At 36.9% G+C, this 25,675-nt stretch overlaps 1 protein-coding gene across 4 annotated transcripts in view; it reads left to right on the plus strand.

Annotated features, from left to right (window-relative positions):
• Positions 1-25,250, plus strand: part of PPP2R5E (protein phosphatase 2 regulatory subunit B'epsilon) — a 74,622-nt gene extending 49,372 nt beyond the window's left edge. For 3 of the 4 annotated variants that reach the window (XM_035328047.1, XM_035328048.1, XM_035328050.1), the window contains 11 exons: positions 4,597-4,698; positions 6,635-6,727; positions 11,043-11,173; positions 11,260-11,319; positions 11,927-12,035; positions 13,029-13,082; positions 13,184-13,234; positions 14,116-14,235; positions 15,289-15,416; positions 17,906-18,007; positions 20,725-25,250. In XM_035328047.1, the coding sequence (XP_035183938.1) occupies positions 4,597-4,698; positions 6,635-6,727; positions 11,043-11,173; positions 11,260-11,319; positions 11,927-12,035; positions 13,029-13,082; positions 13,184-13,234; positions 14,116-14,235; positions 15,289-15,416; positions 17,906-18,007; positions 20,725-20,824 (1,050 nt within the window). In that variant the 3' untranslated portion in view covers positions 20,825-25,250. The remainder of the gene's footprint in view (positions 1-4,596; positions 4,699-6,634; positions 6,728-11,042; positions 11,174-11,259; positions 11,320-11,926; positions 12,036-13,028; positions 13,083-13,183; positions 13,235-14,115; positions 14,236-15,288; positions 15,417-17,905; positions 18,008-20,724) is intronic. The other variant, XM_035328049.1, reaches the window with a different exon arrangement.
• The last annotated feature ends 425 nt before the right edge of the window (positions 25,251-25,675 follow it).

Here is a 25,675-nt window from a genome sequence, read left to right on the forward strand (position 1 = left end):
TATATATATATAAAATGTATGCATAAAATAAAAATACATACAGATGCGTGCTGCGTATGCAAATATGTGTGTATATATATATGTGTATGTTGAAGAGATCTGATGGTTTAACAGGAACCAGTGGGACTCAGGCTAGTTCAACCTTGAAACCAGAAGCAGTGCCCTAGTCAAATTAATAGTAAAACTTCAGGTTGTGAGAGCTGGTGACGTATTGATATGTCAAAATAAAATTGGGCTTTTCTTTTTGTAAGATGTGCTGTCAAACTTCTGGGAACAGTGTAACAGGATATAAAGAAAGATTACAGCTGAGTGACTGCAGTAGTCACATCAGGCTCTAAAACATGTAAATCCATGAGCAATACTAAAAACAAAACAAAAACACAAACCCATGTATGCTGATGTGTATCAGAAGGACAAGTGCCAGTGCCTGTTCCATGAGATGATGTTGGGTCTCAGTTCTGAGAGTTTCACATATGGTCTGATTACATTTTGTTGTTGCAGCGTGCAGGCGAGCTTAAGCGCTGTGTGCGCACAGATATCCAGTTTCAATCTCATATACACAGGGGGTTTATTTGGACAGTTCCACATACTGCTAACAGGTGTTCCCTGTGCACGAATTCATTTATCCTGTTTTATATAGCTAATGTATTAAACTTCTCTGCATGCGCATTGTTTTCATTTCAGGCTTCATTCAAGAAAAGTATTACTGATAAAATCTTTGTTCCAAACAGCATGGAATATGAGCACCGAGTTGAAATTGAATTTGTGAAGGGTTTCTGTTATAGCACTGATTTTATTGTGCTCCAGTGAGGGGCAAAAAGAGGGCTTCTCAAAACAAACGTGTATTCCTGACTTCAGACTTAAGCTTCTTAGCACTTTATTTTCGAAAAGTTAATATAAATAATAATATGTTTACATTTCAAATATACATATGGTGATAAAATAAGAACTTCCTTGAAGCCTGTTACTTTTAATTGCATGTTCATATCGTTGTAGATTGCCAGGTTCCAACCCTTGGATCTGTCCAGAACTTATGGTTCGTCCTTTGTCATGGTACCAGGGCAGCCTTCTCTATCTTTTCATGTGATTTTAATGAGTTGACACTTATTTGTTATTGCCTGCAGATCTTTTTTGTCAGAATTGTGCCTGAGTGACGTTGGCATTGAGCTCGGAGGTTTCTGGGCATCTCCAATTTAAAAATCTGTCATATTGGTGTTTCCCACTTGATCCTGGAAATCTTACTTGTTGCTGATGGATTAATTTCCCTGACTTGTTAAATTGGTTTCTGGCACTGGGGTGTTCAGGTTGTGCATAGTGGGGAAGGAGCAGTGGGCTTTTCTGTGCCCGCTTTGATACGGTCTCCTGTAAGGAGCAGTCCTGGAGAGCAGCGTGTGGACAACTTGGAGCTCACGGTAGGGAAGATTTGTCATGGCAGAGCTTTCTAGACTATTAGGCTTCAGATTTCCCTTGCAAAAATAACATCAGGGCTTGGAGGCACTCCTAATCAGGGGAAGATGGAAGTCGGTATTGATCGGTAGTCATTTGTGTTGGCTGTGGGAGAGGAGTCATCAAGGACTGCGTGCGCAGCCTGGCAGGGATGTCCTTTGGCTTGATAACCAGCCGGGGTCAGAAGGGAAGTGATTCATCTCTCTAGCTGAAGGAATTTTGGCACGCTGCTCGGGCCCAGGGATGAATACTAAATAGCTGCCTTCTGCCTAGTGGAGAAAAATTACTCCTTCCAGCTCTGAGGTGGCACATCCCCATCTCCGTGTGACGGCTGTCAGTCCGTGACGCACAGCTGGGCAGCTCGAGGACTTGGTGCCTTCGGTTCTCCCTCGGAGGCTTGTAGGCATCGGCCACCCAGCGGCTGCTGATTCACAGGAGCGTGCTGCAGATTGGCACTGCGTGTAAACGAGCTGTCGTGCCGCGTCGGGGTGATTAATGGGACTGTAATGGCACGCATTATCTTTGGAAATCATGATTCCCCTGGGAATCACCTGAAGATAACCCGTTCTGTCTGTTCTCCTCAGGAGAATATCTGGATTTGGGCTCCATGTAACTGATCTTTGCTCCTCGTGCAAAAGAAAAAAAGAAAATTAAAGAGAGCAAACTGTATACAAGGACTGTATTCTACCTTGGCTTGCATTTACTTCTAGATATTTCTTATTCAAAATGCTGCTTTTGAGCTGCCTTGAGACTGGTGTCTCTTTTTAATGCCCCCTCCCCAAATCATTCTGGTTCTGTTACAAGCTTAAGATTCAGGTGTCAGTGCTGGCGCTTCAGTCATTGTTGCTGAAAACTTCATTGTTCTGTCATGCTGGTAAGGCTCTGGCACTAACTGCATGAAACTTGGATTGACTTAATTTAAATTTCACAGGAATTTTTATTTGATTAACTTTTTGTTCTGGTAGTACGTACTTTTCCTTGCGGGTTTTGCTTGTGCCATACTTCAGCATTTGTTCCGGTTTTAAAATGTTAATACTTGATAACTACTTACCTTTTCTCTGATCTGTTGGTACAAATTTCATTAGCTGTATATCACTACATTTATATATCACAAGAATTTCGTATTCCAAATGAAGTTTAAAGCAGAACAAATAGCTGCAGACTGCTTTTGATTTCGCTAGTTCCCTATTCTTTTTTTTGAAGTGCTGAGAAAGTTGGCATTTTCAAATGTGAAGCATTGACCAAAAAGGCTTCAGTAAGTCTTGCAGAATCCCAGGTGTTGAGATGGCAGGTGTACCTGTTGGTGCCTTCCCCTTTTCGCTTGGGAGTCTTTAGGGCTTTCTTCCCTTTCCTTGTGCCCTAATACAGAAACAGCTCTGCCCTCGTAATTCACATCACTTTCCTCTTCTGCCTGCTTTTTCATGTCAGGGATATAGAAGGGAGAGCTTGGGAGTCCCCAGGGAAGGACAGACTGAAACCTGTGTGTTCCCGGAGTGCTTACCTGGTTCAGAAAAGTCTTCCCCTGGGGGTGCTTGTGAGAGAACTGAAAGAATCGGTGAAAAAGATGGAGAAGGAGGATATCTGCCATTAAATGCTAGTAATCACCTGGCAGGTGTGCATACAGGACTCGCTCTCTATATGTATATTCAGTGTCTATAAGCATGGGCTGGTAAGTGCCGGAGTAGGGTTGAAAGTCATGCAACCTGACAACATGAGATTTGCAGGTACCGTGAAGGCTTCTGTAACACTGCTGTAACCGTGGTGAAATACTCCCTCTTGTGGCACGATGAAAAAAGTCCAAGCAGAAAACCCGTATGACAAATATTTTTCTGTACTCACTGGCCTGTCATATTTATTCTTCAGTTAGCCAGTTTTGTGTTTTCCCCTTGTGTTCAGCGAATATTCCTCACTGGTACGTACCACATGTGCTTTCCTACAGTTTTCTGTTGCTTTATCTTTTTATTTATGCAGTGCCTGAATCCCTTTTGTCTGTCTTGCAAGTTTTAAAACTTCGCCCTAACTTATAGTCTGTTTTCATCAGACTGGATTGTTTTAAACTCTTGCCTTTAAAGTGCCCTTTTGTATTAAGTTGCCAACATACTGAAAGCATGCCTTACGGACTGACTTCAGAATATTTACAGGAGTAAAAGGCTGGAAAAATAAATTAGGATGCTGAAGAGTCTATTAGTTTTGTTTCTTAAATAGACTAATTTGTCTGAACTACTATGTAGGGGTGATGTATAGGCACGGTTAGGAGGTAACATGCTGCTTTTCCCCGCGGTTTGATTAACCAGCTTAGAGATGGGTCAAATGCAGTGGCAGAGTGCTAAGAAGGCACACCACCACCTTCAAAGCGCAGAAGAGGCCCTGCAGCATGTTTACAGTTTATCAGATTTGCTGCATAATAAGCTGTACACTCCATTCAGCAGTATAATTAACTCGGGAAACCATTCCAGTTGTCTTTGCTTTGTGAGGCTCGTGCCATCAGCAAAGCAGCCTCAGCAAAGTACCTCTAAATGAGATTAAGCAAAGTGAAGCAACCATGAAGTAAAATCTGGGATAAGTGACAAGCAAATAGTATTTGTGTAGCATTTAGTACCAAGTTCTGTACTTGGCACCAAGTGGCCAGGCGTATAATGTGCGAATTGCACTGGCATTTAGAGCAAGTGCTGACAGATGAGACCTTAAGCAGGTATCATTAATGTTTTCCCTGTGCAAAGGAAAATAACTAAGTGTTGTATGAAAACACTCGTAAATGCACGTTGATGGCATTTCCCACTCCTCCAAAATGCTGTTCCTCTTAACTAGCAGGCCTGTTGGCCAGCAGAATGGGGAATAAAGTGGTGAGCTCATGTGGAACTCGGTGGAGAGAAATGATGGCAGACGAGGATGACCACTAGAAAGGAATGGGATGGGATGATCACTGGGAAGAAGTGTGGAAAGCTGGAGAAGGGAAATCCAAGGCTGGTGGCAGGTTTGTAAAGTGATGGGTTCCTTTGACCTGTACCATTGCTAAAGACCTTTGTCAGGCATAAGTAAAAGAAATACTGCTTATGTGATAGAAGACATGGAGAGTAGGCATAGACAGAGTCCTGAAATCTAGTACCTGTTTGAAAAACAGATCTCATTATTCTTTCTTTCACCTTTCAGGTATCTTGCAATATCTTCAGAACTCTCCCACCTAGTGACAGCAATGAATTTGATCCAGAAGAAGATGAGCCCACCTTGGAGGCATCGTGGCCACATTTACAGGTTTTTGATCATTTATCTCAAAAGAAATTCTTATCATTGCTTAATGTATCTAATCATTTTCAGCAGTTTTTTTTTTTTTTTTTTACCTGTGAATCAGAACTAGTCTCTGAGATGATACAAAAAAATTCTATTTCTGCTTTTCTAATGTTGCTCTTGGCTTATAACACAGTACCTACAAAAATAGGAGAGTACTTGGTAAATTTGCTCCATGTTAGAACTTTATTTCAAACTTAGGTTGACAGTGTCTCATATTCTTGTTTTCCTTCATTGATTTAAAAATTACTGTTTTCCAAACTGCTCTGATGCACAGGTGTTTTTCAGCAACATCAGCAAGGGCATTGTGGGGATGCTGCTGCAGCAGCTTTGCTTTATTCAGGATAGTTAACTTTCATAAAGAAAAGCACACAGGTGTTGACTGCTGATCAGAAAAACAAATGAGAATCTGCATCCCTATCTGTCTCCCTTCCTCTCTGTGGGTTGAAGTTTGCTTTCAGGTGGTCATAGCAGGATGTGTGCTCACTGCTGTCATCACTTCCTCTGTTTCTCAAGTGTCAGTGGAAGGTATTTTGAACAAAAACATAAATCAATTTTGGAAAAAGACATCATCATTGATACTAGTGCAGTAATTCCTTTATAGACAATATGGATGCAGATCCTGTTTGTGTTATCCAGGGCTATGACTTATGCCACAGGTAAATTTAGAAGAAGTTTGCCTGAGTAGCAGTTCTGGAAGTCTAGGAGTTTCTGTGAGCAAAGAAGTATGATTATCTCAGCTTGAAATGAGTGTTTTATTTGACAGTTGCATGCACGCATTTGCCTACGAGCAATTTGTTTCACTCTTGTTCTCTCAGATTTATAATCCATCGGAATGTAGGTTTCACCCCTTATTGATAGTAAACTTCACAAAACAGAAATCTTAAAATCTTCAAGGAAGCTACAAACAGCTCTGCCTGCCTGGAAACAGCACAGGCAGATGCGTCTGTTACCCTGTTCATGTCTGTTACCCGTTCATTGACACGGGTACTGTAGTTTTAAAAGTCACTGTTTAAAAGGAAAGGATGGAAAAGGAAATATCAGGGAGAGAGGTATCTCTGAATTCATTTTTGTTTTGATATTTAAGCACGACACTCAAGTTTATGCCAATGTTCATGCTAGTTTAGGATGCTGAATAATTTCCTGATAAAAGAATACTAAGTAGCAATCCCCCAACACTGAAAGGTACAGTAAAGAGAATTGCTAGCTGGTAGCTCACCTCATCAATGACAGGTCAGTGTTGCTGTCCTATGAAGCCACTGGAGTGCCTTTCACTTCCTTTTTGCCTGTTTTTATACTCTTTTTCTATATTGAATAAAAGGTGTAATGCTATCCCACTGAATAGTTTAGGCAGAGATGGAATTGCATGAAAGCAAGCAGGTTTTCCCCATCCCTCTGCCTAATCTTTACAGTAAATTAGGAAATTCTGATTAAATTCTGTTTTGTATTTTTTTCCACGTTTCAAGTTGTCATAGAATGCCATTCTGAGCAATTTCTAATTTAAATCAAATATTTCCAACTGTTTCACCAGCTCTTTCAGAATCATAAATTTCTGTATTTGGTATGACTTCAGCAGTTCAGAGGCAGTTTAAATGTGCTTTCCAGTTACCCTGGTAAGCTTTATGAGATGATAACAAGTTGTACAAGATGGCAGTTTCTGTTCTTGGTGGTGAAATGTCTCTGACTGGAGTTAAATAAGCAAAACTAAATTACAAAGCTTATGTATTTAATTTTAACATTAAGGCAGCAATTTGATAATAGAGAATAATATTTTTAAATCTTTAATCCTTCATCTTTGTGGAAAAATAAGTATTTTATTTTGTATGGAAAGAATTTAGTGAAACACTTAAAAATACGAAGAGTAATGAAGTCACAAACTAAAACATTTTTTTCCCTTTTGCAGCTTGTATATGAGTTTTTCATACGATTTTTGGAAAGCCAAGAATTTCAGCCCAGCATTGCCAAAAAGTACATAGATCAGAAATTTGTATTGCAGGTAAGCTGATCTGTTTTCTTCAAGGCTTCATTTTGCTTTTGAAAAAAAATGGTTTGAAAAGATGCTGTTTGGAATTTCAAAGTGAAACTGTTTGCATCAGAAAATTATAAACAATGCTTACAATGCAAGTTGTCAAAGTACAGAGATAGGGGAAGCGTGTGTGTGTTTGTATGTAGGGCTCTGTCACTGTAGATATGTACAATACTTGGATTGGCTCCAGTTTTAATATGTTAATCAAAGTATTTGACTAGCTGGAAGTGAGAGTGAGCTGAAAGGATAGCTGTTGAGAACTGAAAGCCTTTCTGTCAAGTCATCTTAAAATGCTGCCATCTAGGGAGCCTACTTTAACCCCAATTTTAATGCCTTAATATTGTGAAAATATTTCTATTGGAAGGGGAAGCTATTTTTCTCTACAGGAATGCTGGCAACAAGGGCAGAAGTTCGTTAACAAGCCTATTCCCCGAGTAGCATTGAAAACAGCGATGCTATAGTGCTGGGGGAGGAAGTAAATCAAAAGGCCATACAAAGTTCAAGCTCTATTAAAAGCATAGAAGTAGCATCAGTAATAAACAACATGGACAAGGAATGGGAAGCTTTATCTTTGAAAGTTGCTTGCCATTATGCCTAAGCGGAAGAGAGCCTCAGTCAGTGAGCTGGTAGCCAGATAGTTGGCACATTTCGTTCTCCTCCTGCTTCAAGTGGTACTATAGTAGGTAGATTTCTTTGCTGGGGAAGTTTCTCCCAGGCATCAACAGAGGCCAGAACAGAGATAGCTGAAGGAAGGTGTTTTCTGGGATAAGCCAGGAAACTTCACAGATCCTTTGCCTTTTTGTCTTCAGCTTGCAGCAATAGGCCTGTCTTGTGTTTCCTGTTCCCATGGTGAATTAGGGGTTTCCATTTAGAACCACTAAATCAGAACTTTGTGTTTAAGGCAGTCTGTAGCTTGCTTTTGAAATCATGGAAATTTGTAAAGATTCCTACTTAGTTGGAAAAGGGAGTTGCCTTGGGGAGTGAGACTTTAATAAAAACCAAACTAGATAGAGCAGGAGAGACTCAGCGTTTCTGAATACCCTTCTCTCACCTCTTCTTCATGGAGCTTTTATTTTTCTCTGTGATGCTCAGGCAATAAAAGCCATGGTTTTGCTGTCCTTGTACATTATTCATATAAAGAATACCTGAGAAACTTAGCCAAGAAAGCAATTTCAATCCTTAAATTCAAAGAAGGGACTTCAGTTTCCTTCCTTAATATCCCAAGACCTTCTTCACTCTAGAAGAGCATTAGAATATGCATGTTTTTATTTTATCCATCTTCTAAATGTGAGTGTTTTTATGTGGATCAAACTTGTGTGGTAGTTTCCTTTTTGTTCATCCAAATATTGATTTAAACAAGGGGTTGCAACAATCTTGTCATCCAGTGCCTGGTGGAGATGTTAGAATGTGACTGGGGGAAGTCACTCCTGACAGGTTTTTCCAGACTAATTTTATTTTCTTCAGGTAGAGCAGGATTCACGTAGAAGGAATGTTTGTGTTCAACTTCCAAATCTAGAGAATAAACATTTCCAGCTGCTCCTGTTACATGCTGCTGAGTTTGTTTGTGACTGGTGGTATCCTACTCACTCAAACCTTTTCAAGGCATTCAGTCCTTTTATGATTTGGCACAGGAGGTGCCAAACACTTCTAAATAGGTCTATAACAAAGATTTTTAAGATTCTATTAGTCTTCAATAAATCTGCTAAATGACAGAATATATCTCCTGAACGGGGGAAGTGTGATATTTTAAAACCTACTTATCTGAAGTGTATGATACAACAATTGGAACTCAAAAGAATTCTAAGAATTTGAAGCTCTTGCCATATGGTTAGGTGATGCATTTTCATATATAGTGCTTTGCATAGTGCATCAATTGAAAATTCATATTTTTCTATCAAAAGTTCTGCGGAGCCTTATATACACGTGCAAATAGATGTATTTCTGTGTCTATCGGTGCTTCCACTTGGTCTATAGGAACTGGAGTGTGCTTGCACTTCTTGCTGTATTTTTGTGTGCCCAGAGTTAGGAACCTGTGATTACAGATGACTTATACTGGAAACCAATTTGAGCCTTAAGAACTTTAAGCATGTTGGGTGTTTCATGACACCGACAATACAGCTCTGACAATCTTCCTAATCAGCTTTCTCTCTCTTTTTCTTTTTTAATTTGATGGACTTTTCTGAAATGGTCATTTTTCAAGTTTTTTCTTGCTTGCTTGTTTTTGATTTTTTTTATATTATTTGTTTGTTTTATTGAAATATAGTTTTGTTGCTGGCTTTCAGCTGTGTGTTTTGCTAAAATGTTGTGCACTAACAGTGTAACTGTTAATTTCTAAAGGCTGCGGGTACACAGCCTGAAATGGTTGGCAGTGGTTGCTAAGAGACATGCTGTTGAAATACCTTCACAAGTATCTGGGTTGCTGTAGGTTGCTATTTTGGAAATTTTATTTCCCTTTTCTGTGTATGTTTGATGTCAGAGTAGTCATGCAAATTATGGAAGTCTTGCAGCTTGTCCATAAAAATAAGACTTTATTGTTGAAAACCGATAACAAATTGGACAAATCAAAATAATTTTATTTTTTTTTAAAGGACAGACTGAGTCTGACTTCAGTAATGTTTCCACAGAGGACCTGTATGACAGAACTGGAAATAAAAATATTTTGCTCCTAAAAACAATTCAACAAGAAAATTAAAAGCATAAGTGCTTCCAGCTGTTTGCTGTCTTTGGGTGAAATTTGCTATTTGGGGAAGGATGAGGTGACTTTATTTATTTAACTGCAGAACTGATTTAACAAATGAACGTGTTTATAACCTCTAGTGGACAGCTGACAAACCTCATAATTTCCTCATGAAATTCCCACCGTAGATCCTTACTGCAAGGAGAAGTGGGAAACATTCAACACAATGAAAAAGAACACACACATCAATCCTAAACCTGATTGTTAGAAAGCAAAATCCCAGAAAGCTTAAGACTCTTTAATCATCTCTTTCTGATTTTTTTTTTCCTCCTTAACCTCCTCAAAATGGAGTAGCACTTTAACAGAGATAAGGTAGCATACATAGACTTACATATCAACCTATAATAGCTGCTTATAATTTATCTGATTGTAAAGCCAAGATAATTTTGTTTTCTACCATTCCTGTAATGATTTTCTGCTAGCATCTTAAACATTTGTAAGGCCTCTTTGGCATATTTAATTTCTCTTGCAAGTTAGGTCCTAGTTGACGGTTCCTTTATTTCTCATGTAAGAGAGATAATGGTTCCTTTTGATTGCTGGCTTAAATTTCATTATTTTCTGTGCAGTTGTTTCTTTTTTTTTTTTTAATTTTAAGTTTACCTTTAAGTTCATTCCAGGTGTCTGCCAAAATAACAAATGTGGTGTCAGAAAATATGGAGAAGGGCTGAGGTGAAACTCTGATATTTGTCATAGAGGATTCAAGGGGGATAGAACAAAGACATGTAGCTGACATTCCTGCTGCTTGTTTTGTGCCTTAATTCTAAAAGGCAGCTTTGGTAGCAGTGTTCTAGGATATATTTTGTATAGTAAAACACAGGAGGATATTCTCTTTTGACTGAGTACCACATAATTATTTTGCTGTTTTAAAATCTGATTTAACAGTTTCTTAGTAAAGTTTTTTGTGTGTTTTTGCTTTGTTTAAACTGCATTGAAGATAACATTCTGTTCAACCTGGAGGATTAATTGTCCTTGATTCTTTGATTCATGTTGAGATTAGTGGAGATCCTGTGACAGCAGATCCAGTGCTGGCACAGATTTTAATGTTGAGTCTTTCCACATTGTGCAGGCCATGTAGTCACTCGGAAGACTTAAGAGATCATAATATAAATTACAAGCAATTAGGAAAAATGTGACTTTGACACAAAATTGTGGGAGCAAAACACGGGAGCAAATGAGCAATGTCTTTCAATTCTGCAGGGTGAGGGAGTAGGCAAATTGTCTTAATTTGGAGATGCGACAGCATCACAATATTTATTTGGGGGGAGGAAGAATGCAGCTTTTTAGAGCCAGTTAATCAAAAGCGTCTTCGTTGTTGGAAAATTTCCAAATTTTTATGTCAGAACTGAAGATCAATAAGCTGAGCTTCGTGATGTTGTACCTGGATTGCAACAGATTTTTTTAATACTGTTTTTCTACACCTTGGGTAATATAGATGTCATGTTCTTACTTGTATATACTTGCAAGAAGTTAACTGTCATATAGAAGTCTGTGTCATACTTGTTGAATGTAAAGTCAATATTCAGTTTTCATTCTTTTTCTTTTACACAGCTGTTGGAGCTATTTGACAGTGAAGACCCTCGAGAACGGGACTACCTAAAAACAGTCTTGCACAGAATTTATGGCAAGTTTCTGGGTCTTAGAGCATTTATCCGAAAACAGATTAATAATATTTTTCTACGGTAAGTTGTGGGAGAATATCTTTTTGTCTTATGAACATGGTAGGAAACTGATAATACATTAATGATGTTTAACTTTTTTTTTTCAGATTTGTTTATGAAACTGAACACTTCAATGGCGTAGCTGAACTGTTGGAAATTTTAGGAAGGTAAATGAGTCTTTATTTATTACCTATCTCAAACTTCCATTCTTAATGTGTCGGAATCGTGTCAGACTTAGAAAAAAGTATTCCTATAAGCCCCTGTTCTGAAAACAAATGTGTGCACGTGGTCATCTTTAAGCCCATGTGCAAAATCCATCACATTTTTGCCAAGTGTATTTAACTGGATGCAAGTCACAGCCAAAAGTGTTGGATGTATTTGTGTGTGTTACACTTCATCCTTGAGTGCTATGGATTATTTTTAAAGCATGCTAACAGTGTGAATGTCTCAAATGTAATTCTGGTAAGTTAATTACTGAAGAACACCTTTTGTATATGAATATCCAGAACAACAAAGACAAGTTCTTATCTGTTTGGCAACAGGTTCGTGCAGCTGTTTATATCATTGTTCTTAAGTCAGAGCTTAATTACTACATAGATATACTGCACTGATAATATAAAGGAGGAGAAAATTTAGCACTTGTTAAGATAGCATGATCCTGCTATTTGTAAACAGGTGCTGACTGCTGAATGATTTGAATGTAGAAAGATCTTGTTCAGACCTTCAAAATGTCTTCTATGATAACACTAACAAAATTTCTCTTCTAATTTCTAGTATTATCAATGGTTTTGCTTTACCTCTTAAGGCAGAGCATAAACAGTTCCTGGTGAAGGTGCTGATTCCTTTACATACTGTCAGGAGTTTATCACTCTTCCATGCACAGGTAGAATTTATAAAAATATTTTCTGATCAGTTAGAATGATATTTTTTTTGCTACTTTGGAAATTTAATTGCCTATCACATAAAAAAGATGGAGGAAAATCTTTGTAAAATCTTTGTAATGTGGGAAGATACAGTAGTTTTTTATTAATTTTCTATGGTTTTTATGACAAATACCCTCTATTCTGATTAGGTAATTAAAAATGTAACCTACATTTATCATTTTTGTTGTTTAGTAGTTTAACTCTTCAGTTTTCCTCTCTGCTGTTTTCCCATTCTCACAAGGTTGCCTTTCTCACTCTATCATCCTGTTTCCTTGTCCCAAGAGGATATCCAGGTTTCCTTAGTCTTGTCCTGTCTAGACTCTTCATCACTCTGGCAACTTTCTGAGTAGTAATCCCCTCACTTTTGCATAACCTTAAACATTTTCCCTCACAGACCTCTTAATACCACATTTATGCTCTCATACGTCCTTTTATACATTCAGTTTTCATGATGATATTTTTCTTCTGTTCCGTGATACCTGTTGCCTTTCTGTCTGATTTTCAGATAGCGCAGTCTTTGTTCTGCTTTTCAAGCAGCACTTGCTGACTACGTTACAAGTTTTAGCTGTGCTAGCACATCTTGTGAGTTTTCATGATTTTGCCAATACACAAGAAGTGTAAAAAGTTATTTCAGAGAGTAACAATCTTCTAAACTTCTGTTATATTCCTGTTTTTAGAATTCAGAGCTGCTCTGATTTTTGAGTGTGGTACTTTGTCACCTTAAGGTTTTTGTGATGTGTTACCTGTTGTTCCTGTGAACTGGACTTTGAATGGATTTGCACAGTGCAAACTATGCATCTCAGTTTAAAACTGGATACATTTTTAGAAAGCTGTATAGCATCTTGCCTTGAGTCTCTCTTTTTTTTTTTTTTTTGTGGCTTTTAAAAATGTTTTTGTGATATCTTTATAGAAATGTTCTAACTTCATTTTCTTAAATCTTTGTCTTTTCACAGCTGGCATATTGCATAGTACAATTTCTGGAGAAAGACCCCTCGCTCACAGAACCAGTAAATATTTTTCATACTTTTTTTCCATCATAAAAAGCTTATTTTTTGTGAGGAATGTAAAAAAAATAAATAAAATCTAATTTATTTTTCTTCTAATTTAGGTCATCAGAGGCTTAATGAAATTCTGGCCAAAAACCTGCAGTCAGAAAGAGGTAAATGATATGCTCATATTAATAACAACAACAACAAAGTTAGTTTGCTCTGTGATATAATATGCAGGGAATTTTTAGGTTTCTCTGGGTAGATTGCACAATGTTGTGTTGGATCTTGGTGTTAGTTCTTGTAGAAGATTTTTCATGTTTAAATTCTGCGCTTTTTTGGTTTTATGTTGTTTTCAGGATAGTTTTGACTATGAAGAGAAAAGCTTCTGATAGCCATGGCTTCTACTCACAAAATAAGCACTAGTTTTTATGTAGAGAATATGATTTTTTCTTTTTTTAGAAAGGAGAGAATAAATATATAGAGGATAGACTGGAAAAAAAAATGTTTGATTTGTATTTGGTTATATATGAGGATAGTATTTTCCCAGGGTGTATGAAGAATGTGTTTTTTTTTCTGGCATTTATCTGCTGAATATGTCAAGAGGCAGTTAATTCTTTGCATTTTTGCTTCAAATTCTTAATGCAAATCTGAATACCCTTGAGATTTTATGACACAGCACAACTCTTTTTGAATATTACTTTGAAAAAGGAGACAAAATTATGAGACCTTCCTTAATTAACAGAGTTAAAGACTTGGCCATTCAAAGTTTATGTATGAGGCAAGGTTTTTCAGCATAGGTATCCTGGTGCAATTCTGAAGTTTGCTTTAAGGGACTACTAATACAACATTTGCTCATACTTCTCCTTTCTTTAAGAGACTAGATCCAGAAGCTGCCAAAGCTAGAACTGATTACATTTTTGAGCAAGAGTCTTGTTGAACTAGTGGGAGCTTCAATTTTTCCCTAAAGCAGTGGGATTTGAGGGTATGCAGCATTTTATTGATCAAGATAATTCACAGACGTTGAATTCAGTGCTTCATTCCTTGTCTGCAGGTCATGTTCCTAGGAGAGCTGGAGGAAATCTTGGATGTAATTGAACCATCACAATTTGTCAAAATCCAGGAACCCTTGTTTAAACAGATTGCCAAGTGTGTCTCTAGTCCTCATTTTCAGGTCAGTTTGTATAGGAATGTATAGCCTCAATTTCAAACATAAACCCCCCTCAAATGTAAATACTATTTTACGTTATGTGGTTTTAAATACTTGTCTTCTGGATTTCTGTGGAAAGGTAAGCAAGCAACATGCAGTAGATGTTTAGTTCTGAGTTCCATTATAACATTTTAAATATATTTGGGGTTACAGCACAGAACTTAAGCCACATAAGAGTTTAAATTTTATTCAGGCAGACTTTGAGCCCTTATAGGTATAGGTGATAGTACTCACTGTATGGCCTTTGGACTGATAGGCCAGTAAGATCTATTTGCTTCTTTAACGTGGCTCTTGTTTTACTTCCTCCTTCCTTCTCTAAAGAGATGTCTGGTTAGAGGTAATTGATCCCATAAACTATTTTATTTCTTGCATGATGGCAAGAAGGGGGATGAATAGGAATTAAGTTTAATCATATGTGAAGATGAGACAGGATTCGTGGCTTGTATCATCTCTGTATTAAGTTACGTGACCTATCCTAGCACAGAGGCAGGTGGGACTGCTGTAAGCTCTTCCTTGAGCTATATCTGTTTTAAGCACAATGTAGATCAGTGTCTTCTCTCCTAGTTCCCATCTCCCTGCCAAGGTGATTCTGTCATTAGTACCTTCCCCACATTTAAGATCTCATCTCACATATTCCCTGCCTCCTTTCTCTTGTATCCTGGTGCTGTTACTTCTAACTGGGAAGTCACAGGATTGAGAGAAAGGGGAGATGGTAAGTCCTTCCACTTGCCCTTCCCTTCCAGAGCTGCGGTATTGTTGCATCATCTGCTCTTGGTCTTCAGTGAGTCACAATGTATTGTTCAGGGGAAAGAGGGAGTAGATGCTGTGCGATCTGAATTACAGTACAAAAATTCCATTAATGCACATTATACTACTGATTAAAATGGAGTTTTATTTCCCAAATTAATGATTTCTGTTAATTCATCTTAATGAAATTTCTATGATTTGGTTTTGCTTCAGATTATTACAAAAAGTGTATCTGAATTCCCATTAATATTTTATTCCTTTGACTCCAAGGTGGCTGAAAGAGCACTGTATTATTGGAATAATGAATACATCATGAGTTTGATAGAGGAGAATTCAAACGTTATACTTCCCATCATGTTTTCCAGCCTTTATAGGATTTCTAAAGAGCACTGGAATCCGTAAGTTTTTGCAATTAAATTTTAAATTGCCTCTTGTCAAACTGCTGATCAACTTAGGGAAGTGTCTGCTGAAGAATGACAGAACAGGAAAGATCGAGATTCAAAGCTGACGTGAGCAGGTGCAGCTCTGTTCATGCCAATATAAATTAGACCATGCTTAAGCTTGGCTCAAATTGTTATTAATTATCTGGTATGTAAACAAAAATCAGTACCTTATGGGATAAAAATACCTTCTCATAAATTGGAAGGAAGAGAAATTAGGTGTTGCGTTGTTATTGAAGAAAAAATGTTGCTCATCAAGCATTTCTTGTAAACAGATTTGTACAAACTAGTTAACGTGTTAAGTGTCTTCCTAAATTATCTAGAATAATATCACTTGGCATTAATAAAGCTTTGTGGCTGTACTGTGGTAGACTTCTGGTACGAGCATTTTTCTAAACATTTATGCAGCATATATTCACCAGTGTGTTCTTAGGTTGGGTTGTTTTTCTAAATGCATTTAAATACAGCTGTTCTCTATTATGCACAATTCTAGAGCAGTAGCTTCCTACTGATATCCTCTTAATTTGGCTTCTTGATTTTTAAACTTGGTGACATTAGGAAAGTTTGTAATAAAAACCAGTGTTACTGTTGGATGTGACACAAACTCTACTTTCATTGAAATGTGTTTCTAAGCCAGGGTGGTGACTGTTCAGTAAACCCAGTGTGCTGTGGTCAGGTCCCAATAGATTTGTTATAGCCTTACTGTAAAGCATTTGTAAAACATGTCATCTTTTAAAAGGTAAAATAGCCGCATTTTTTAAAAGGTGATCTGAGGGGAGACCTTACTGTACTTTGCAATTACCTTAAAGGAGGTTGTATCAAGGTGGGGATTGGGCTCTACTCCCAAGTACCAAGTGATAAGTTGGGCAGAAATGGCCTTAATTTGTGCCAAGGGAGGTTTAGTTTTGATATTAGGAGAAATGCCTTTACTGAAAGGGTTGTGCAGTGCTGGAGCAGCCTGCCCAAGGAGGTGGTTGAGTCACCATCCCTGGAGGTCTTCAAGAAACATAGATAACAGAACACAACAAAAGACACTTTCCATGGCATTAATACTGCATTGCCAGTCTCAAACCAGCCTGCCCAACCTTGTGTGCTATGTGCCGGGATGCTTCTGGTAATAAGAATATGCCAGTATCCCAGATCTCGGAGTTTTATACCCACAGGAATGTTGTACCTTTGACATGCAAACCAGGTTAAGATGCATGTAAAATAAAGAAGGTATTTAAGGAATCTGTTTAAGAACATTTTTAAATTCAGGCAACAAAAATGAAAGCTTATTGAAAGAAGTGAATAATAGATGGGGATGGAGAACTGGCACGTTTTCTGCGTAGGTTATCTTTAAATGTTCGTAGCACCTGTAGTGTTCATTTACTTTACTGGATGAATAGTTGTTTCATAAGCAGACCTATATCTGTATACGATAATTGTAGTATTGGATGAGGAACTGGGATTTCTTGATTGATAGTCTATTCAAATTCTTTGAATGTTTTCAGATTTTTTTTCTTTCCCTTTTCCTTTTTCAGTTGTGTAGTTGTTTCTTTATCTTCAAGTCTGCCACAAAAGAATTTTTGAACTCTAGATAATGAGACTATTGGCAGACCCATCTTACTTTGGAAATTCGGTTATATTTTAGGTTAGTTACCTAGTCAGATTATGGCAAAGAGTAAACTGACTAGAACATTCTTGAATCTTCGTGGGACAAGAATGCCTTTGAAACCTTTTTGGAATTAATAGGATTATACATCACTTCTTATATGAACAGGTCACACTTGTCACGTTTTATGCAGTTAAGCAACTGGAATTAAAATAAGCAGTGGTATATTGGCTTTTGTTGTAAGGTCAGGAACAGCAAAAAGCAAAGAAGGCAGAGGTTTATATAGATGCTCTGTACTGCCTTGCATAGGTACTGCAGTATCTCATCCATAAGATTTGTAGGTTTTGTTTTTTCTTAAGGTTTTTTTTTGATGTACAAAAGTGAAAAAATTGTAATGGTACAAGGAAATCACTCTTGAAATGAAGCCTTGTATTTTGCAGAGATGCACTGAATATTCAGCTTCCTAGAAAAAAAAAAAAAAAGGGTTAAGGAAATATGAATCATTCAATTTTTTGTGTTTAAATTCTGTTACTTCTGCAAGCATTGATGATTTTAATCTCCGGAGTTGCATTCAGAATTGCTCCACATCAAGAGCTATTACATCTTTAATGTAATAGCTTTCTGTTGTTACCTTTTACCCTAGAGTTTTAGTTTATGCCATGTAAGTAGTCAGTAGAGACATGAGAGCTGATTCTCACCTTTAAATGTGTTAATCAAGAGTAGTTCCATACAAATCAAAGAATTAGCATACTTGCAAGAGCAGAAATGATGGTAAGAGAAATACTTTTCTTTCATGTTTGATTTCACCTGAAACTAAAACTCCTTTCTTTTTTTCTTTTTTAATGTTTCACAGGGCTATTGTGGCTTTAGTCTACAATGTGTTGAAGGCTTTTATGGAGATGAACAGCACCATGTTTGACGAGCTGACAGCCACTTACAAGTCAGATCGTCAGCGGTAACTTTTTAAAGCTTTTTTTGTCAGCTGTGCATAAGGCCTGCTGTTTAGTTTATTCCTTACACTCAGCTGCAGTTGCATAATCTCATACATAATTGACAGTGCCTTGTTTTTTCCTCTGTATTCTCTTGAGCCTTCTGTTTCCGAGTTGTAAGATAATGTCATGTAAATGTTGTTCTTTACTCCTTATAAAATACAGTACCTGTTGCTTAGCTTGGGAATCTGTACAGAATTCCTTATTCCCATATTCCAAGAGAGTTAAATATATAAAGCTATTTTCTGTGTTTTCTGTCTAAACATCAGGAAGCAGGTCTTTAGTGTGCTCTTGACAGAACACCCTTCCAGGTTGCTCAGTGAGTTTGTGGAGTCTGCCTTCTTGGAGATCTCGAAAAGCCATCTGGCATGGTCCTGGGCAACCTGCTCTGGGTTTTCCTAAGAAAGGGGTTAGACCCAATGACCGCCAGAGGTCCCTGCAAACCTTAACCATTCTGTGAAGCTTTTCAGCAATAAAAGAGAACAAGTGTTATCTTTAAAGATAACACTTCACTTATCAACTTAAAAAAAACAAAAACAACAAAAAAAACCTCACACAGTTAGGAAAAAGGCATAAGGAAAATCACAAAGATTTGATTTTTCCAAAACACTGCTCATAGGCTAGATATCTTAAAGCAAAGAGGCATCTCTTTGGTTCTTATTCAGAAGTCTTGCTGTAGCTGAATATTTGAATATACAGGATCCATTAGGTGCACCACTCATACAGTCATTTAGTTCCACCCTAATGATATTATGATACGGTATTTTTATTTTACCTGTTTTCCTGTGCTCCTTAATTTTCATTTTCCAATTACAGTGCAGATTCTTTTCTCAAGAGTTTTAGCTTACCCAGAATAGCAGGTACAAAAAAAAAAAGTAAAATGCAAGAACTCCGAACAGTCTGTATCTTTAAATCATACGTTTTATGTGACTTGGAGTTCCCACAAGCAAAGCAAAGGGTACTGTATGTACTGTATGTCATCAGGAATTGATATGTTAGTACAGTCTTTCAAGCGTCTTGGATGCCATACGTTTTGAATTGTGTGGCTGGAGTCGCACCGTCCTTTTGTTCTGCTTCGTTGCTGTAAAATACAAAGTTTTATACACGTAAAATCCACAATTGACAAGTTAATACAGCATTTTACTTTTAGAGACTTAGAGCTGTATTTTAGCTAAGATGCAGGTGAATTCTAGATAGCTGATGATAAATAAGGCTCAATCGGCTAGATTGAGCACCGTGTGGTTTTCTAGCAGAAAAGGCTGAGGGTCTGGTCATCTAATCCAGCCTTTTATGGAGGAACCTCAGTGGCTTAAATCAATGGCAATTTCACTTTGTACCTTAAGATGAGGCACTTGGCTCTTAGCAGGATCAGACACTGGTGTAGTATGTCCTGTGTCTGGATAACTAATTATCATCATAAAACATGTGAATACCTTCTAGTATAAACTATGATAATTACATTAATTTTTACAGGAAAACTTGATTGCTTTAATAAAAGAGCATTTTTTTTGCTAAACTAAACCAGGAGAAATATGTTCAATGTTAATGACTATGATAGCTCAGTTAGGAAAGTTGAATGAGGTTATCATCACCGAAGAGTTTTACTAAGTAGGTATATGTTTCATGATTGGATGATAAATATCTGGTAAGTAGCCTGAAAATGTTGGGCTATTTAATTTATTTTTGTATTCAATTTTAAATGCATTTTAGTGGCAGTCAGCTCTCTTATTCTTTTAACTGTTCTGAGACTTACCTAAGAGTTGCTTTTATTTTTTGTATGCATAAAATACTGTTGTAAATTAGAATTTAAAATAAATGGGCTAGATGTTGGCATTGTGACTGAATTAAGATGTGTAGGAATAATATTTCTAATCTTCTGAAATATTTTCAAGAATACTGTAACTTGACAGGCAGGGAATCTGAATCTCTGTAACTATTAGATTTGTACTTCGTCCGAACCTGCAGGGTGATGTAATAGAAATTTGATGCATTTTGTACCTTGCAGTATCAGGGAGTTTTATTCAAAGTAAGCTACAGCAGAGGCAGAAAATTTAGAAAGCAAATAATGCAGGTTAAGCAATTACTAGTTTAGCTGTTTAATTTTATCAAATCAGCCATTTAAAGCCTGTTGTTAAAGCACATGCTACGTAGAATTTTTTAGGGAAAAAAAAAGGAAAGCACTGATCAGAAGACAGACCTTAGGTCTGAACTTTCTCTTTCGTGATGATGCCTAAGGTGTATGAAAGTAATGTATGTAATAACAATGAGTCTAAAAGAATAAAGGAGCACTTGTTCTAGAACGTGGCTGTTATTTTTAAGATTAAAAATAGCTTCCTTAAATAAACGTGAAAGTTATTCAATGAAAATTAGTACTGGAAATATTATTTTTTACTAGTCGTGATATATTTGATCCATAATAAAAGTCCACTGCATTTTTTTCTTCTGTATTACAAGGTAGTGCCTATGAACGCTTATTATGTTCAGTTTATGGACGTACTGCTTTTTTTTTTAGTGATACTTAAAGAGGTAAATGAAAAAAGTAATTTACAAAAATTAAGTATATGTTAGAATTGCAGATGTGTTGAACAAAATTAGTGTTGCTAATTAATGTCAAGTGTATCTTTTTTATATAAGTTCTCTACAGTCTTCTCTCTTGCTAACTTTGTTTTATTTCATCTGTCAGTGAGAAGAAGAAAGAGAAAGAACGTGAAGAACTGTGGAAAAAACTGGAGGATTTGGAATTAAAGAGAGGTCTTAGACGTGATGGAATAATTCCAACTTAACAAAAAAACAAAACAGCATTATTAACCTGTGGAGTCACACATTTATGTAGTAGAAGATGGAGCAACAGTTTTCTGTATTGTGCAACTTTACAGTAGATTTCACATTTGTTTCATTATTACAACAGCACTGTATATACCTGTCTCTAAGTAAAGGAAAAAAATAAGGACTTTAATCCAAAGTTTGGACAGCAGATGGACTTCTCAGAACTTTGCAAACATAATCATTGTTTTAACCCTTCTTTAAAACCAGTCTTCAAAGATCTGTTGATGAAAATTGCAATGTCAAATTCCATTGTCAGGACCTGTTCCTTATTTATCGTTAGCAGAGAGTATAATACAACTTTCAAATGTGAACAATCTTAAAATTTAGCTTGTCTTTCTGCTAAACTGTTAAGTGTATTTATAGTAAAAGAGAAAAAAAGACTGTCATTTCCTTATGAGTTTGTGTAACATCCTCCTTCTCTGGATAACTTTACTGTAATTTGACTTTTTTTTTTTTTTTTTCCTTTTGCACATCTTCATAAGTTGAATGTCCATTCAGATCAGGACCGTGAAAAAACACAGGTCCTGAATAAAAGTTTTGTTTACTGGTGTGAGCATTTTTTAGTACCAGGCTGTCTCTGGTGCTTCTTTAATTTGAACATTAGGAGTAAAAAACTAGTAGGTGATAAACATAGCAGAAAAGGGAGCTTTGGATTCACGCACCTATTTATTGCAAATCCAAATTAGTGTCCACAATCCTTTAAAAATGGGCAGTGGTAACACCCTAGATTTCAGTACCTAACCAGTATTAGTGTTATGGAATTGGACACACATACCAGACCTGTTTTAGAAATACTAATTGCTAAATTATTACAGTATGTTTTTATTGGACCATTTCGAAAGAATAAAGACAAACACTAAACAGTGCAAGCATGAAATTGATCTCCAGTGGTCGTGGACCTGATTGGAAAATGAGTTGAGATAGCTGTTTGGGCTGTTTGGAGTTGTTGCCTTACTTTTTAATATGTATTTATAAAGTGTTCCAGCAAAAGAGGATGTAGCCTCTAAGAAACATACTATAGTGTTTTTGTGGTTTTAGTACTATTACTCATCACAATACCAGCCCTATGATCTTAGCTGGAAAGGATTCTGGATAATATACTTCTGCATTCTCATCTGGATGCTCATTCCTAACTACTGTATTTGTTACCAAAAGTGGTTCTACAAATGCTACTGAAAAAATTCTGGAAATCCTAATGTTCTGAGTATTAATAATAAAGTTTAAAATGCTTTTATATCAAAGGTGCATTGTGACCAAATTGTTTAAAACAAAAGAAAAAAAAAACAAACGAAGAAGAGGGCTGTATTATAAGTATACATTATTGGCTATCTGCTTTGTATTTGAAAGTGGAATCTTACATCTTTGGTAGGTAAAATGCTGATAAGACTTATGTACAGTATATATTTAGCTAATGCAGTTGCATTATTATATACCGAAAGGTATGTGTTTTGGGATTTTTCTCCAGGATGCTTTTGAACTGTTATAGACATATGACAACAGTGAATTGATAATCCTAAACCATCAATCCAGCAGTATTTACAGTATAAAACTGAATTGGTGTTCATGAGTCTTTGTGATAGTTGCAAACATGAATTTATGACCTGTTGCCATTGATAGAAGTACAGTATAAATACAAGCTTGTATATTTTTCTTCCTACCATTTAAACATACAGTAGGATTTGAAGTTTTCTTGTTTCCAGGCACGGAAAAGATAAAAAAAAAAAAAAGAATTCCCTCCTAGACTACTGACTGTTTCAGGATTATCAGGTCACAGTTTGTACTCCTGGGTCTGCGCACACAAATGTTGTAAACTCAGCAATTTTGTAAAAAGTTGGCACTGTTAATTCTGGAAAGAAAAGGTGGAACTAGGCATATGCAACACCAAACACAACATGGTTTAATGGGATTAATGAGCTTCTTTAAAGAACACTGAGTGGGACGCAATGTAAATTAGGCAGTTACTGTCATAGTTGAAACATTTTATTTTAAAGTGCTGAAGCAAAGGTGCAAGCTGAGATACTGAAGATTAAATAAATTTATAACAAATCATGTCCCTTAGCCCATTGATTTTGACAGTCTTTTATTTCTGTTACAAAAAAAAAAAATACTAGTGTGATTTCTGTGTGAGATGATCACGCTTTGCAAGAGGGTGGACTTAAACTCATGCTTAAAGACTGTTCAATTGTGGAAAAATTGAGATGTAACAGAGGGAAAAAAAAATGTTTTCCACCTGGTGGAGTAAAACAGAACAATGTGAAATTAGAAAAAGCACCTTGTCCTGTACTTAGAGTTTAGGTGAGTGTTGTTTGTTCATAGCTTTTTGGTTTTGACATGACATTTTGGTATTGATCATACAAAACTGATGAGAACCTGATGGGTTGCAATATTTTGTTACCTCTGATGTTACCTCTGATGTGGGGATAGTGGGGAGTATCTAAAGTTTATAGATGATTTATCACTTCCGAGAAGGAATGTTTTCTTTAAGCTGAACGAGACGATGTGATATTAGTCACTTGACTCTAAAAGGCTGACACGACGCTAGGTTGCACTGTGCGATGTATGCGAAGAAGCACTTGCCACAATGATCTGACCGTACCCCCGGGATCCGCTGTTTGCCGCAACCCAAATGCGATACTCTGCCGCTGCACAGAGCTCCCCTGGGGATCGATGGGAGCTTTAGGCAAAGAAGAAGGCAGCATATGGGCCCAAGTGTGATCAGTGCATCTATTTAATTGTGCTTTTCATTTGCTTCTTGAGTTCCAGAAACTACCTTTATTTGTGTAAATGTTTTTATGAACTGCTCGCACAGCAGTTGCTGGGTGACCGCTCATGTCCTGTGCCATATTGGTTTCAGGAGCAAGGATTGAATACTGTCTGGTAAAAGGAAAGAGCTGCATTTTCAATACTAGGGCATTGCATCAGGTCATGGGGATGTAACAGCTGTAAAAGTGAAGTTCCTCTCAGATACTTTAAATTGAGCACATATTGCTTTCTTCATCTTGCAAGTCTCCCTTATTGTTTTCCTTTCATTGCTTTTGAGTGGTTTTTGTCTTTCTTCCAAAGGTTGGAATGCTTTAAATAAAAGTGTTCTACTGCCATTGGAGCGTTCACTAGTAAATTTAATCTTGGTTTTCTTAGCACAAATAAAAGGATTTAATTTATTTTTATCTCCTCCTATATATGGAAAAATCAAGGCTGTTGGAGCCAAGAATTGCTTGAGCAAGAAACGCAGCAGCTGTACTTATATTTTACATGTGTAAGTACAGCCTCAGGCTCTTACTCCACGGAAAGGAAAATAAATTAGAGCTTTAAAAACCTTTTTATTGTTTTGTAAGGAAGGAGAAAGAACTGAACAGATTCTTCTCCCCATAAATAAAACCAAAACGATTTGGTTTGGGTTCTCTTGGAAAACAAAGATGGCCTTTTTCTCTTAATTGTGTAACTATCATTGCTAGCGGTGGCCCTCAAGCAAGATAAAGGTGACAGTGCAAGATTGAAGAATGTTTTTATTTACATGTGACTTTTTTTTTGGCTCACTTGCTTCCCTTAGCAGCTAAGTTGTGAGACACAAATTAGTTTTTCTAGTTGGTATCTGCAGCAGATTTTGTATTGCCCAGTTTTTCATTTAAGGTCTATGAAACAGTATCTTGAAACAGGATGGAACTAATTTTCATTGAAACCTTTTATCCAAGTGTTGCTTCCCATCCACAGAAGTGTACACTTTTTATTATGACCTCTCTGAATACAAGTTTTTGTTATTTGGATCACTTACTGTAAATATGTTGTATTCATAACCTCATGTAAAGATGAGGAGTTTTCAAATATAAATAGTACCGATACATTTCTTGTTGTTGTCCTATTTTTGATTGTAGTATAGCGAATGACCTGTCATGCTTTTTGTTTAAAGGTTAGCATTAGATTCATAGATCTTAATATTTTAGCATTTCATTGTTTAAGCAGGAGAGGGCAGCAAAAGTTCATTTTTCCCCATAGGAATGCTCTGGTCCATTATTGTTTTTAAATTTAGATGCATTAAACTATCTGTGGGTAGGGGGGAAAAATGAAACATTTTTTATATTATATTAAAAGGTGCATATGAAAATATATAGACTGGTCCAACCAGACTGTGAAAATGTCTTCTACCTACATCAAAGTAATAAGAAAAGAAAAATATCTTCCACCTCTGGATAAAACTACAAGCAGGTCTTAAGCTCTTGGGTTCAATTGTCATTCTTTGGAAATAGTTTACTTTCTTAAAAATGGTATCAAAGAAACTCGAACTCAATGGTGCTCCCAGCTATAAATGTGTAATCTTCCTCTTCTGCACATGCTCAAGAGGCTCTGTACTGTGGGTGCATCTAAATAAAGAAGCAATGAAGTGTTTTCCAGGTGCTTGGCTTTTTTTTCCCACCTCCTCCCGTCTAAACTTCATCTACCTTTTCAACAGTGAGCTACCAGCTACCCATTCCTATGCATTAAATGTAAGGACACTAGTCTAAGAAAAAACACCCAGTGAGGTGGTACTTTATGTTTCTGGCAGAATTACCAGCATAAACTTCCAGTTTCACTAGTTTTTTTTGTTGTTTTTTTTTTTAAGGTCTTCTCATGATGATGAACATCCTCGTACTGCATGCTTGTGAGGAAGGTAGAAGGAGTGGCTAAAGGAAGACAGGCATTAGATCTACACAGTGTTTTCATAAGCCCTTTGAGCCGTAACACAGCAGGTGAAAGAACAAGACTTACTCTTTGTAGTATCATTCTACTGTTTCAGTCCTTGTGCTGCTCTGCATTGCGTTTTAGAAGCGAGG

This window comes from Oxyura jamaicensis, chromosome 5, assembly GCF_011077185.1.
Source record: "Oxyura jamaicensis isolate SHBP4307 breed ruddy duck chromosome 5, BPBGC_Ojam_1.0, whole genome shotgun sequence".
Classification (NCBI taxonomy): Eukaryota; Metazoa; Chordata; class Aves; order Anseriformes; family Anatidae; genus Oxyura; species Oxyura jamaicensis.